General features: G+C 36.6%; 1 protein-coding gene across 1 annotated transcript; it reads right to left on the bottom strand.

Annotated features, from left to right (window-relative positions):
- Positions 1 to 609: 609 nt before the first annotated feature.
- LOC115444550 (tubulin beta-1 chain-like) lies at positions 610 to 7,797 on the bottom strand. Its single transcript, XM_030170370.2, has 2 exons — positions 7,580 to 7,797; positions 610 to 2,415 (listed from the first exon to the last, which is right to left on the bottom strand). The coding sequence occupies exons 1-2, from the start codon at positions 7,634 to 7,636 to the stop codon at positions 1,129 to 1,131; spliced, it is 1,344 nt and encodes a 447-aa protein (XP_030026230.1). The 5' UTR covers positions 7,637 to 7,797; the 3' UTR covers positions 610 to 1,128.
- Between the last annotated feature and the right edge of the window lie 3,845 nt (positions 7,798 to 11,642).

Raw genomic sequence — 11,642 nt, 5'->3', positions numbered from 1 at the left:
CTATACATTGTCATTTCGATTTATGTTGAAAATTAATGACAAAATATCTAAATGTGGACGAAGCGAAAGGTGTCAAGATCGAAGCTATGCTGTTCATACCTATGATATGAGGGCGTGTGTATGTATTTATTGCGATTTAGGTATTATTTGTCATAGTTACTAGATTTATGAAATGCCTGGGATTATTCATAATGAATTTTAATCCTAGGGAAACATTCGAACAAATTTAAAAAAATACATATTAATATTAGTCCGGTATATAACAGAAACTGCCTAATAAGTTCACTACTAAAATAACCAGTAAGCTTATAATCCGAGGAATGAGAAACTAAATAGCAATACTAAACGATTATTTATAGTTATCGAAATTATATTATCGAAGAAATCTTTGATCAATTTAATTTCAATTAGAATGTAGCACCAAATACACCATTCGCCAAAGTGCAATTTATAGAGAAAGGAACGAATTTGTGTAGGTAATGATAACATAATTCCTATTATGTCATAAGAATTGATAAGTTAGTAGGAAATCTACGGTCGACTGAATGTAGATTATCTGAAGGTGACAGTTATTGATACGTAACAGGACAAATGCAATAAAACGATAAATAAAATCATTATACTTTATTACTCACCAGCTGGAATATTATAATTAAAAAACGTTTGATCGACTTCGAAAATATTGTACGACATACATTGGCTTTTTATTAAAAAAAGCCAACTTATTACTCATCACACTGGTTACAAACGAAGTATTAAAATTAAACTTATTAAAAAAATCAAGTTCAGCCTTATCAAAAAAAAGATCTTTTCCTTTTTTGTGTCATGTGTCAACTGTCACAGCACCGCGCGGATGTTCGGTCGAAGGGCTCACGTCGCATGAGGCACTGTTTATTGCAATAAACATCCGAGAGCTGCCCTTCGTCGACAAGGAAAACACTGGGGAATGTAAACGCAACTCCCTAGTTTGCCATACAATAAATCACGTCCAGAACTATACGGGTACGAGTACTAAGCGAAGAAATGCAAGCGTCCCAGCGGGTGGGCCGCGACAGGGAGGGCGCTGGAGGGGAAGGGGGGAGGGGTTACGAGTGTGACGTAGGTATACTAGAGCTGAGGGGAAGAGGCCTAGTTGTCCTCGATCTCCTGCTCTTGCTCTTCGTCGAACTCTGCGTCCTCGTCGGCGGTGGCCTCCTGGTACTGTTGGTACTCGGACACCAGGTCGTTCATGTTGCTTTCGGCCTCGGTGAACTCCATCTCGTCCATGCCCTCGCCGGTGTACCAATGCAAGAAAGCCTTGCGCCTGAACATAGCGGTGAACTGTTCAGAGATGCGCTTGAACAGCTCCTGGATAGCGGTGGAGTTGCCGATGAAAGTGGCCGCCATCTTGAGACCACGGGGCGGGATGTCGCACACGGCGGTCTTCACGTTGTTGGGGATCCATTCAACGAAGTACGACGAGTTCTTGTTCTGGATGTTGAGCATCTGCTCGTCGACCTCCTTCATGGACATGCGACCACGGAAGATGGCGGCGACGGTGAGGTAGCGGCCGTGACGCGGGTCGCACGCCGCCATCATGTTCTTAGCGTCGAACATCTGCTGGGTGAGTTCGGGCACGGTGAGGGCGCGGTACTGCTGGCTGCCGCGCGACGTGAGCGGAGCGAAGCCCGGCATGAAGAAGTGCAGACGCGGGAAGGGCACCATGTTCACCGCCAGCTTGCGGAGATCCGCATTCAGCTGACCGGGGAACCTGAGGCAGGTGGTCACGCCGGACATTGTGAGCGACACCAGGTGGTTAAGGTCGCCATATGTAGGTGTGGAAAGTTTGAGCGTGCGGAAGCAGATGTCATAGAGAGCCTCATTGTCGATACAGTAGGTTTCGTCGGTGTTTTCTACGAGTTGGTGGACTGACAGTGTTGCATTGTAAGGTTCTACTACTGTATCAGACACTTTGGGTGATGGTACAACTGAATATGTGTTCATAATTCTGTCGGGGTATTCTTCCCTGATTTTGGAGATAAGGAGGGTGCCCATTCCGGAACCGGTACCGCCGCCGAGCGAGTGTGTGAGTTGGAATCCCTGGAGGCAGTCGCATGATTCTGCTTCCTTACGTACGACGTCTAAGACCGAGTCGACAAGCTCGGCGCCCTCTGTGTAGTGTCCCTTGGCCCAGTTGTTACCGGCGCCGGACTGTCCGAAGACGAAGTTGTCCGGGCGGAAGATCTGTCCGAAAGGTCCGGAGCGGACAGAGTCCATGGTGCCGGGCTCGAGGTCCACGAGGATGGCGCGCGGCACGTACTTGCCGCCGGAGGCCTCATTGTAGTACACGTTGATGCGCTCCAGCTGCAGGTCCGAGTCGCCATGGTAGGCGCCGGTGGGGTCGATGCCATGCTCGTCAGAGATGATCTCCCAGAACTGGAACAAAGAGAATAAGTTGATTTACAATGCATAAAAAATAGCATCACCTAAATAATGCCTTCGTAGCGGCAGCTTCCACGAGGAAAACTCACACCAATAAAATGTGAAAGTGAGTAAAAGCCGCGCATGATTTCTTAAAAGAATCGCAAAAAATTACGTAACTTACGAGTACTCAGAAAAAATATCGCGATTCGCGTACTATTCTGAAAGATATGCGAGACGCAAGAACATTACGAAAACCTGTTTTGAAATTCCTGAGACTTGTCCCGCCATCACAATGAAGAAATTACAGCGTATTGAATTTAATTTACTTATGTGAAAAGGCAGCTGTACTTAAAGCATTCCTACGACATTTATGTCCGTATTTCACATGATACAAAATTCATTTCAAGGTTTTAGTGGGGCGGAGAGAGCGTCATGTGGCGGCCCTCGTCGCGAGCGTTGGCGGATGGCTCATGAGTCACCATCGCCTTGGAAACTGAGCCCGCAAACAAACTCCCGCGGCGTACTACATTAGCATATTCGTAAGGTCGTCATTATCGATCTAGCACCCACAATCTATTGTAAATGGTCACTAAACAGATGTAGCAAAAAAATGTTTCCAACAGCGCCTTTAATGGTCAGTTTAGATTGAAAACTACCATAAATCGCGAATGTCAGGGTTTCGCTCGCATTATAATACCTTTTAATCGCAAAATTTAATTGCTTTTACTTGTCTACCTACATCGTGTCTAAAAGTATATTGTTGTAAAATGAAAGTTCTTATCTAATCTCAATCGATAGGTTAATAGCAAGATATTGTTGCCTGTGGGGCTACGCTCAAAAGCATGGCTTGATTGAAGTGGTACAGAAAATAAAGATTTTATCTTTTTCTAAGTGAAATTAAACATGGCGATTTTAAAATTGAAGACTTAGTCATACATTTATAGATTGAAAACATAAGATTGCGCTTTAACGATGCGGGACGAGTCACGCGATGAACCGAATCGAAAACAATGGGTTGTTTAGTCGAATTTGTTGGCGAGCCTACGCCATAAATTACGTGGCGGCCATCTTGAGATTTGATTCAGAATTTCGTATGCAAATGGCTCTGACACGGGCTTGAGTCAGGCAGTTACTATGGCTATGTTAGCTTATTTGGTTAGTCAATATTAGGAGATACAGCCATATTTAGTAATGTGATTAAATACTAAGAAATCAGTCCATAGAACACTTAGAATAAACGTTCGTAGAAATTAGTCGCTGTGTATATTGCAGTCAGACAAAAACTGTTCCAAGCCTAGATGCCATGTCGGGCAAGACTTGTTAATTATGCATAAGTATGCAGACTGAAGATGGACATGTTTGATGGCTGTTGAACCTTATTGGAACATGTACTACATCGATAGCCTTGAAAATAGTATAACATTTAATTGGAGTATTGTTTGATTTTTTTTCTGCAAACCTGATAGGCACTTATATTAATAAAAATAAAAGTTTGTAATGAAAATCTAGTTTTCATATTTTTTTGTCGTCTATCTTGGCAAAGAACCCATAAGTCAAAATAGAGGATTATATTGAAATTGCTCTGAATATCCAAGACCATTGAACCATTTGTAAATTTTTAAATATTTTGAAGACGGCAATTAAAAATTTGTTTTTTTCTGTTTCTGTTAGAAATAGACATTTATTATTGTTAACAAGTAAAATGGCTTTATTTATTTATTACACACAAAACAGGTTATATTCGGGTACATTTTATAATATACAAAATAGCTTCATTTTTTTAACAGAATTATAACCCAAAACTTTTATTAACTTTAGATTCAATAAATCTTGTAATTTACTTTGATACTAGAATGTACTTATAATTCTCTGAATTCGCATAAATATCGAGCAAATTCCGCTATCCAATTCATATCTTATCTAAGTTAAAACGCACATGATATGCCAAACTTATATTGTTAATATTGCATTTTATGTGAAGTGAAAAACAACAAGACGGGATGTAGACGATCAGTAAGTATGCAATACTACCTACAAAGATTTCTACTAATACTAGACTACCTACCTAAGAAACTCATTAAGAGACGAGAGACTTCTAGTTACTTTGGAGCATCTAACATCTCGATTCTTGAGCTAGTCACTGGTTAAGAAAAGGTGATATCACATTCCATTTTGAATTTCGGCGGCGGGCATCTTGCCAGTGCGCTGAAGTGTGAATTAAAGCCATAAATTATCGATCTCAACACCTACTTTAACTGTTCTTGGGTTTTACGAACATCGACATTTGGAGTTAAATTTGGAGAAATTTTTGGCAACGGATTTATTGTGATTGTTTATTTCTCAGAGTAACACCAGACATGTTTCTAAAGATCCGAAACAAATCAGAACTGTTTTTTAATGATTTGTACGAATCCGTGTGTGTTTATTTAACTACACAGGCAACTATTTCAATTATTTTAGTGTACACCACATTGGGCCTTCTTTTTACTACTGTGTTTCAAGTCGACTACGGCGAAGCAATTAGAAATTACGATCAAGAAATCAATGACGGTATCAAGAAATATTACGAATTTACAACAAATTTATTAACGGACTGCTAATGGAGTTTACAATTCAATGAAATACACATGTATATAGTAAGTCTCTCATGTAATTGCAACTCTAGTTTCAAGCAATCACAGCATGAGCCACAGCCTCATAAATTACTAACTAAAATATATTTCCGAATCGCTTGTCGGTCAGGGTTCAACCTGCAACATTTTGTCCCATCTGTTTAGAACTATAGAAAGTACTAAAGTGATAAATATAATATTTATCGAGCATATTTCTTTTTTATTTTTCTAGCTGTCCTCCCTTATGCAAGAAATATAAATAAATGCCTTCCTATAACATTGACATTAAGTGTTAGAAGTACATATTCCAACATTGTTCTTGAAATAACTTGTTTCCTCAGATTTTATTTTATTAATAAATTACTAAGTCCATACTACCAAGGGTATGTAACATCTACAATAATAAATCTTAGGGAAATCGCGATACTCCGAAGCCTGAGCTATAAAGCTAACATGAAAGAAGTCTTCGCGTAACAGTTTTGAGTGCAAGTGCCGTTTGCATTTATAGATTCCAAGAAACTTTATTGATGTTACAAGGGTAGGTAACTGACGAGTCATATGTCCAAGTGAACAAAATATAAAAAACATCTCAGATTATATTATGCAAGTACCTACTTACGACAAGCAATTGATACTAGTATTGATTAAGCTACTGAAGAGTATCTGTATTTTGATAAGTATTTGCAAATTATTTACCAACACTACTAGAAGTACATAAGTAACTAAAAAACAAAACAACATGCCATCTATCTTAGATAGTTGCCAAATAGGCGAGTTTTGGCATTATATTGAAATTATAATGCAATCATCTATTTACTTAAACCCTTGAAATCGGGACGAACAATTTACTGGTGTTGCATTGGGTCCATTTAATAGTGGGTAAAAACATTAGTTTTTTTCTGTACTAATAACATTGTTGAATCAATCTATTGTATTATCAGTCTACTGTATAAAGACAAGCATCAATCATTAAGAACGTTTTGAAAGTTCAAAAATCCAATATCTACTCTCCAGACAAAGTCAGCTATTTTAAAACATGGCTGCCAGTTTCAACATCCAAGCGTAAAACGCGAAGAAATGTGAATTTCGTAAGAACAGTTTTTAACCATGTGCGTAGCTATTTCAGCTTACGCGGAAGGCGGCCGGTCAATGAACCGCCCCTTCCTTCCTATTTAAAATGATTAACTTTTTGCGCGTTGTCTGAATACTCGGGTAGGCTGTACAACTGTTAGTATACGCTAAAAGGCGTAAATATAATTAAAATATGTATTGCGTTGAAAACAATGTAGCTTGTTAGATTTACTAAGACTGATGGAGATAGCTGCCATGCCTATGACTCGATGTTTATGCATCGAACGATGATTACTTGCCAATATATGATTAATGTTTTCCAAGAACTTTATTGTAAATTAATATTTTCCGCTTATAATTTTCACTAATTATAAATTACAATATTATGAACCAATTTTAGTTGAATGACAATTTGGTACCTGTACACAATATGTAAATGATCTAAATTCCACGACATTCCTGTTTGTCAGCCAATTCCTATGTAAGGTCTCGTTAACGCAAAAAAGAAAATTTATTCAGGTTATGTACTTATTTATCTTGGCGTAAGTAATACTTGTAACAAATACTTTGAAACTTCAGTATTCTAATATCAAAATATACAAGTCCTTGATTTTTTAATACCCTTATTCACGACATCCTAAAGATAAAAAAATAAACGACATCTGTTTAATTCAACAAATTATAAAATTACTAACAAAAAAACACGACAGCTGAACATTTGGTGTTCGAATCAATTTTTTTCTCAATTTGAACGTTACAAACCCCGTTCTCCGATTGGTCGGTTTGTTATCAAGGGACGCGTTGGACAACCTTGAGCGCGATTCAAAACACGCGTGCCCTTTGTGTAACGGTAATTTTAATTGTGGCGGGAAATAAAACTGGTAATTTGGTCTGTACACTCTTTGAAAACGAATTTTAAAGTACATGTTTAACATAAAAACCGGTTTCATGCACCTATTGTACTCCCACAGGGTACGCGCAAGTTCTTTGTCTCACAAAATCTATAAATTCCGATGTAAAATGCTTCAGAGTCAGGAATCCGGAAAAAGGTGTGAATTCATGCACCTATGAGTAAGTAAGAGTCTCCAAATGGCGACGGAACACGTGCGAAATTCTGTTCGTGTTCAATAAAATAACCGATCAATACCGCACATTGAAGGCGGGGCCGACGCAAAACTAACATTTTTGGAAACAAAACGTGTAAAAATATGACGTCGTCATAAACTATACCGTTAAACTTAATAGCAAGCGATTTGCAATAGGCAGTTTGTATATCGAGCATTAGCTTGTGACCACACCCATTTCTGAATATACGAAATTAAGGCTATACAAACTCATTTAAATACACTTTTAAGCCAATTTATAGTGGAAATTAAGGTAAAATTACTATTTCGTGATGGGCGCACGAGCGTCACACAAAATGCCGGCCACAAATTCCGCTGTATGAAAGTCTAAAATTACACGTAACAGAAACAAATGAGTAAAGAAATTACCTTAGCTCCGATCTGGTTGCCGCATTGGCCAGCCTGGATGTGCACGATTTCCCTCATTTTGTTGTATGTGAACTTAATAAATTACTTAACACTAAATAAATTCTGCTCCGCACGCACCACGCACTGTCGTGGTCGGTTGAAGAATAATTTCAGTCCGTCCTGTCCGGACAACCAAAGCTACGGAGCGGGTAGTGATGTAGTCGTTTATCCGTGGGGGATGTCGATAAAATTTGCCGCAATGCGTCATACTGTAGTTTTAGTGGGTGTGACCACCAAATTTAGGCTTCGATGATACCAGATTTGTATCGAAAATATTATTAAATGTTATTTTCTTCAATTATTATTGTTTCTTAGTTTATTTGTTTACGAATTAACAAGTTATTTGAAATATTAACACTTTATTAAATAAACAAACGTTTATTGACACAATTATATAAATGTAAGTAAGTATAAATTTATATACTAGTGTCCATTAGAATATAAATACATACACACACTAATGCATTTTTTCTTGGAGGGTAGACACAGCCGCTACCAGTGCACTTACTTTTTGGCATGTGTGTTTCGTCCCATGATAGGGAGCGAGCTTATTGCCATATTGGGCACAAATTCGAGACAACGTATTAGATATCGGTATACACATCACATTATGCTATTATGCTTAATAGTACCCAGATCTCCGCGAAGAGAAGTCGTACCGCGCATATAATAGAACTACGCCATAGAGGCAGTCTTTTGAAATATTGTCTACTACTACGTTCTTAAAGGTATTATAATGCTAAATTACATTATATTATTATCACCTATGTCTATTATATAATATTACACCGGTAATGATATCTAATCATAGGATAATAAAATGGTCTCTTCAATACAATAGAACTGCTATACCAAAATTGCTTATTGTTTGAGAAAAATAAATAACTTTGAACTGTTATTATAATGCTGTCCCCATATAATTTGCTTGTTTTACTTAAAATGCTAAACAGATAAAATTTTACCAATGGTTAGTAAGATTTTTATTAGGTTCATAATCTTCACTTTTTTGAATCGTTCCCCCATTATTAAGGTACGTGATTCGTGACTCCTTCTGCGTTTCAAAAACTGTTTCCAGCTGATACGATCCGTCGCCTGATGAAGGGCGGTGCTGATGGGGATCTCCAGCTGCTTGGAGAACTGATCCGACCATCTCTTCGGGTTTTGACCTCTAGGTCTTTTGCCCTCGATCTTTCCCATCACAACTAGTTTCTCCAGGTTATTAGCCTCTCTACGTGCAATATGGCCGAAATAGGTCATAACACGGTGTAGACAGACAGAAGAGACACGTTTAGTGTTCTATAATTTGAGTTCTTTGAGAACCGACGTGTTTTTGCGGTTGGCTGTCTAGGGAATCCTTAATAAAATTAAAGGTCATAATAAAATACCATAACTTACTTTATTGCATTAAAATACACTGTATTTAAACACCTGTTTTATATACACTGGTGGTGACTAACTCAGCGTGTTTACCAAATTGTTATTTTAGCTTCCCTACCTTTCCTTTCCCTAGACATACTATAAATAGAAAGCTATGTACTACTAAGGCTTTACTTTAGTTCGTGAAAAGATTCCGGAAACTTTTAAAAATTAAATCAACGTCATTTTTACTATAACAATAAAGATATAATATATTTTTACTTGTATAATGTTAAAGTGATAATCATGTTGCTTAAAAATCCTAAACATGAAAAATCAAATATCACTTAAAATAAATTCGTAATGTCTACGCCTTTATCGATATCGACATGGCCGCAACCCGATTTTATGTGCTGCCCTCGTATTGGTTGAAAGCGTCATATCGACGTAGCAAATGCAGCCAACATCACAAAAATGTTGGCCAAATCGTTTTAATACTTTTTTTATTGTAATGTACAATATGTATCCTTTCTAACCTAAAAAAAAATATTTAATAAAACATATTAAGAATTATTAAACGTATGTTTGAAGCAAAATGCTTAAATTTCTTAGTAACAAAAATGTAGTTATAACTCCACGGCGCAGATGTTTCGTTCGTTAAGTTGGTACTGGCGATCAATTTGTGGCGATGGCCGATATATTTTGTCTGCGCCGGCCGGCAACAAAATGCCGCATAATACTTTAAAAAAAATACAAAATAGCCTACGGTTTATAGAATTTCGAAGTATTCTTTATTAAAATATCAATTTATAATTCATAAACCACGTAAATAACATTGTATTGATATTAAATAATTAACATATGGGTCAGCTGTGTAAAGCCGAATACTTTGTTTCCTTGAAATATTGATCTTGTTTTTGTTTTATAATTTAGAGTTTTGTTTTATAATTTTGAATATGATTGTATATTCAAAATATTTTTATGGATTTTATGACATTTATGAGCGATTGGAACTTTTGTAATAACTTGTAGGAAAAAACATAATAAATGTTAGTGTATTTATTAAAAGCATAATATTACTAATTCCGGTAAATATGTACTTAGTAAATAACTTAATAGGATATTAATAACATGATTGGTAAGGAAAATAATATTGTCTGAATAATTGTACACATTTATAACCTTGGGGTAATGATTCATTATTCTGAAGAAATATGATTTCATGTTTATTTTGCTTGCGGATTATTGTATACTATGTAACTGTATCAATATGTGCCAAGCTTTTATATTTGCAAGCCCAGCGGGCACTTGTATTTTCCTTTTAATACACTACTTAAAAGGATTTGGAGTTCTTAGTAAAGTAGACATATTGAATAAGCACTTATTCTATTTACGAAACCAAGCAGTGCTAAATATTTTCGTTACTGTAACATTCTTTATATAAATAATTTTCTACATCCATAGTCTACCTGGGAAACCGATTGAAACAAGCTAATATAAATGGCTGCAAGTTTAATTCTTAGAATAGATATTATTATTAACTTTTCAATACTATATGTATTGTTTCTTCATCGCTTGAAGTTTTACGTGATACGCTATGAACACCAGCTGTGTCTTTTCTTATTTTGTAAGTATATTACCATACCAGAAAAGGACAATGTTATTGATGTTCCATGCGTCTCTCTCCTACATTACATATTTATTTGTCGCGTGCGGTAATTCACAGTTAATTTCTTGCTTTTATTTTACACTAAGGATGTTAGTTCCTGAAATATTAGTCATAGCAAAATCATACATGTGTTTAAAAATGAAAACCAGGAAGGCGTTTTCGAACTTTCTCAATTGAATAATTTAATATTACGAAATAAAAAGGTGTTGATTGATAGATGGTGCCTGGTTAATAGAAATTGGCTAACGACAGACTGATTCGTGAGACCTTAGGCGCCCGCCTACACGGGAGTTGTAGAAGTAACAGGCGTAGGTGTTAGTTAACTTTTAATGACCTCAGTTTGGAAATACTATGTTTTACCTTCCGTGTCTTTAAGTGGCCGATGACAAGGTCTTTGGTTCGAATCTCGGTGCGAAAAAAGACGAGATAAATTTTAATCAAAATTTTGAAAAATTAAATTGTTGTCAATACTTAATCAATATTAGCATCCAATCAAAGTCCTGTAATGCTTATGAAGATTGATAGTTCTGTGTTCCTAAGTGCAGTGTTATACTTTCCTAGCTATTGAGGCACACATATTACCTACCTAGAACGCTTTTTACATTGACAGCACGTGTTATACCTATGCCAGTAAAGGATTTTTGCTCTTACTACAACATTCGAAATTAAAATTAAACCTATCTAACATTATATTGTCTCGTGTCAGATATATCTTCGCTTACCCCTGCACCAACCTCAGTTTGAATGGGAGAGAATGCACACGCCATTATACCTTATGTACAAAGTGTAAATAAATAAATACACATCATTTCAATTTGTCTAGTAACATCCAGTTCCTTTTAAACCGACAAAAAAAAACGGAGGATTTTCTTAATTCCACACGTAAATATATTTTTTTTATGTTTGAACACGCATAACTTTTAAGAGTAGATCAATTTGAATAATTCTTCTTTTTAATGGATAAGGTATACTTCGAAGTAGGTCCCATAAATTGAACAG

The sequence above is a fragment of the Manduca sexta genome, unplaced genomic scaffold (genome assembly GCF_014839805.1).
Source record: "Manduca sexta isolate Smith_Timp_Sample1 unplaced genomic scaffold, JHU_Msex_v1.0 HiC_scaffold_60, whole genome shotgun sequence".
In the NCBI taxonomy this organism is placed as follows: Eukaryota; Metazoa; Arthropoda; class Insecta; order Lepidoptera; family Sphingidae; genus Manduca; species Manduca sexta.
The sequence above is the reverse complement of the archived record's forward strand: the minus strand, read 5'-3'. Positions and strand labels throughout refer to the sequence as shown.